The sequence below is a fragment of the Berghia stephanieae genome, chromosome 5 (genome assembly GCF_034508935.2).
Source record: "Berghia stephanieae isolate SIO BIC M18660-M18661 chromosome 5, UCSD_Bste_1.3, whole genome shotgun sequence".
Classification (NCBI taxonomy): Eukaryota; Metazoa; Mollusca; class Gastropoda; order Nudibranchia; family Aeolidiidae; genus Berghia; species Berghia stephanieae.
The window spans coordinates 71153628-71156127 of NC_088364.1; the positions used below are offsets into that span (position 1 = coordinate 71153628).

General features: G+C 38.1%; 1 protein-coding gene across 5 annotated transcripts in view; it reads left to right on the plus strand.

Annotated features, from left to right (window-relative positions):
- Positions 1-2500, plus strand: part of LOC144973546 (uncharacterized) — a 10462-nt gene that overhangs the window by 861 nt on the left and 7101 nt on the right. For 4 of the 5 annotated variants that reach the window (XM_078916097.1, XM_078916100.1, XM_078916101.1 and 1 more), the window contains one exon: positions 1-340. This exon is cut by the window's left edge. In XM_078916097.1, coding sequence (XP_078772223.1) covers positions 1-340 — 340 coding nt within the window. The remainder of the gene's footprint in view (positions 341-2500) is intronic. The other variant, XM_078916099.1, reaches the window with a different exon arrangement.

The following is a 2500-nucleotide window of genomic DNA, read 5'->3' on the forward strand; positions in this document are numbered from 1 at the left end:
TCATTCGGGAGGTCATGGTGCTGGGTCGGGAGGTGCTGGAGGTCATTCGGAAGGTCATGGTGCTGGATCGGGAGGTGCTGGAGGTCACTCGGGAGGTGCAGGCGGTAAATCCGGAGGTGCCGGAGGTGCATCAGGAGGTGCTGGAGGTAAATCTGGGGGTCCTGGTGCTGGATCAGGAGGCGCTGGAGGTGGATCAGGAGGTGCTGGAGGAGGAGGATCAGGAGGTGCAGGAGGTAAATCGGGAGGTCCTGGTGCTGGATCGGGAAGTGTAACTGGAGGCGTCTCCCACGTAGGAACCAAACCAACTCAACCAAGTGCGGTCTCAAAGGAACGCATGACAGTAAGTAGCGTATTTTCCCTTGTTGTATACACAGATCGTCACCAAAAAAAAGTGATTTTTTCCTTTGACTCTAAATGTAGCACTGACTATGAAAATTTTTGTTTTCTATTTTTGTAGGAGTTACTCCTCTTCAATCAAAGTCCTATCTCCACTGAGTAATAATCTTTTTGAATTTTGGAAATCCATTAATATATAACAAAGCTATGCAGTTTCAAATGTGTCATTTATTTGGATGACTCACAAAGAGAAAAAAATACGGAAAATATGGGACGATTTTTCTGCGTTTTATTCTGGTTTGTGGCTGTATCTCGCTTAATACGTGGAATAAGATATTAAAACTTGGCAATTTCATGGCAAAATTATCAGAAAATATGATGAAGACATTACAAAAGTTTTAGTTTTAGTAGTTTTAGAGCTGTATGGCTAGGGTCAACTATAATTTTGTTTTAAAATATACATAATATTGATCATTTGGAACTTTTCCGAAGTGTAATTTTGTGTCGACAACCCATACAAATGACACGAAAAAAGCCTGCTAAATTATTATCAATCAGTCCCGTGAGACCATGGCTTAGGTTATTTCTAGTATTTATTAGAGAGAGAGAGAGAGAGAGAGAGAGAGAGAGAGAGAGAGAGAGAGAGAGAGAGAGAGAGATAGAGAGAGAGAGTTAATCTACTATCCCTATGACATAATGAAACAATGCCTTAATTAAAAAAAAAGCGCGCGAGGATTTGTATCGTCAGTCACCGCGAACAAGATGCCAGATGACCACGTGCGTGGCCAAATATATAATTTTGCTTCTTTTATTCAATTTTATTCATCTATTTTTGTCGCATTGACATTTATCCTAGTCTATTCAATTTTCTGTTTGTTAAAATTTAGTTCATTTTAAGTGGGCCAGTATTAATAGTGAAAGCCATATGATTTTCTATTTAGCCACTTTTGAACTCGAATTTGGTCAGGTTAAAGTCTGGCCACCTGGCAGCCTTACCTCGCTCACGTCATTTTCGTGTCGCGCGATGGTGGAAAAAAAATGGCCGTCTCCATATTTTCACTCATTGAAATGCAAATTGGGTTGATGTTTTGTGAGAATACGGGAAAAGTACTTATCATAATTCAATGAAATTTGAAATATAAATAGAAGGAATGTGCATATATAACCTTATGAGCGACAAAATCTCTCCTCTTTGTAGTTTTAGAAATATTGTACTCCAAAGAGTAAAAATCTATTTTCAACGGTCTTTTGGTAATCGTACGAGTTTTGTCGCTTGACATAATCTAAAATGACTCTTTTCTAACTGTGTGCCAACTTTCAGTCATATTCATCGATAAACAGCTTCGTAATTAATTTTTTAAAATAGCATGTACGGAACGACTTCGTCCCATATTTTGTCGCGAATTTGGGCACATCGTGAGCGAAAAAAGAGGCCCAAAGATTTGTGCGGGATAGTCATTGTTACTAAATGGCCATAGCTCTTGAATTTTGTGACGGATTCCAAAAAGGTTTAGCATAATTATTAGGGATATATTATTTAAAACTAATTTGACACGCATGTCAAATGTGAGTTACCTCCCCTTTTTTAACTGACTACAGCGATGTCAGTATAAGGTGAATACAAAAAATGGCCACCAAAACCGTGACTTGAGCAATGCAATTTCTACTGACAAGATCTCCTTGTTTACCTAGTCCAAGTCAACCAAAATATCAAAACAATTAAGAGCGTATAACGGGCACCAAAAACAGAATGAATACAAAAGTCACATACAAAACATTTAGAGATTAAGTAAGTAGGAAAGTGCCAGACGACGATAGAGAATACAAATTTTACGGCCAGGCGGTGTTGTCGTACCAGTAAGGTCGCGGGTTCAAACCCCCATCACCGCCGCGTAAAATTTGTATTCTCTATTGTCTTCTGACACTTTCCTACTCGCTTCATCTCTTGTTGTTATAATTTTAATGAACCATTGCTATTTTGATGCGATCCTGTATCCATGATATGGCATGTTATATTATACAAGAACTTTACTCCAACTGAAAAGTACGATGTGAACTAAAAATATATAAATAATGTTGAGAAATATAGTTTTAATGACCCCGTTAATCTATGAACCTGAGTCTAAAACTCACATTCAAAGTAACTTATGATATTTGAATTAAA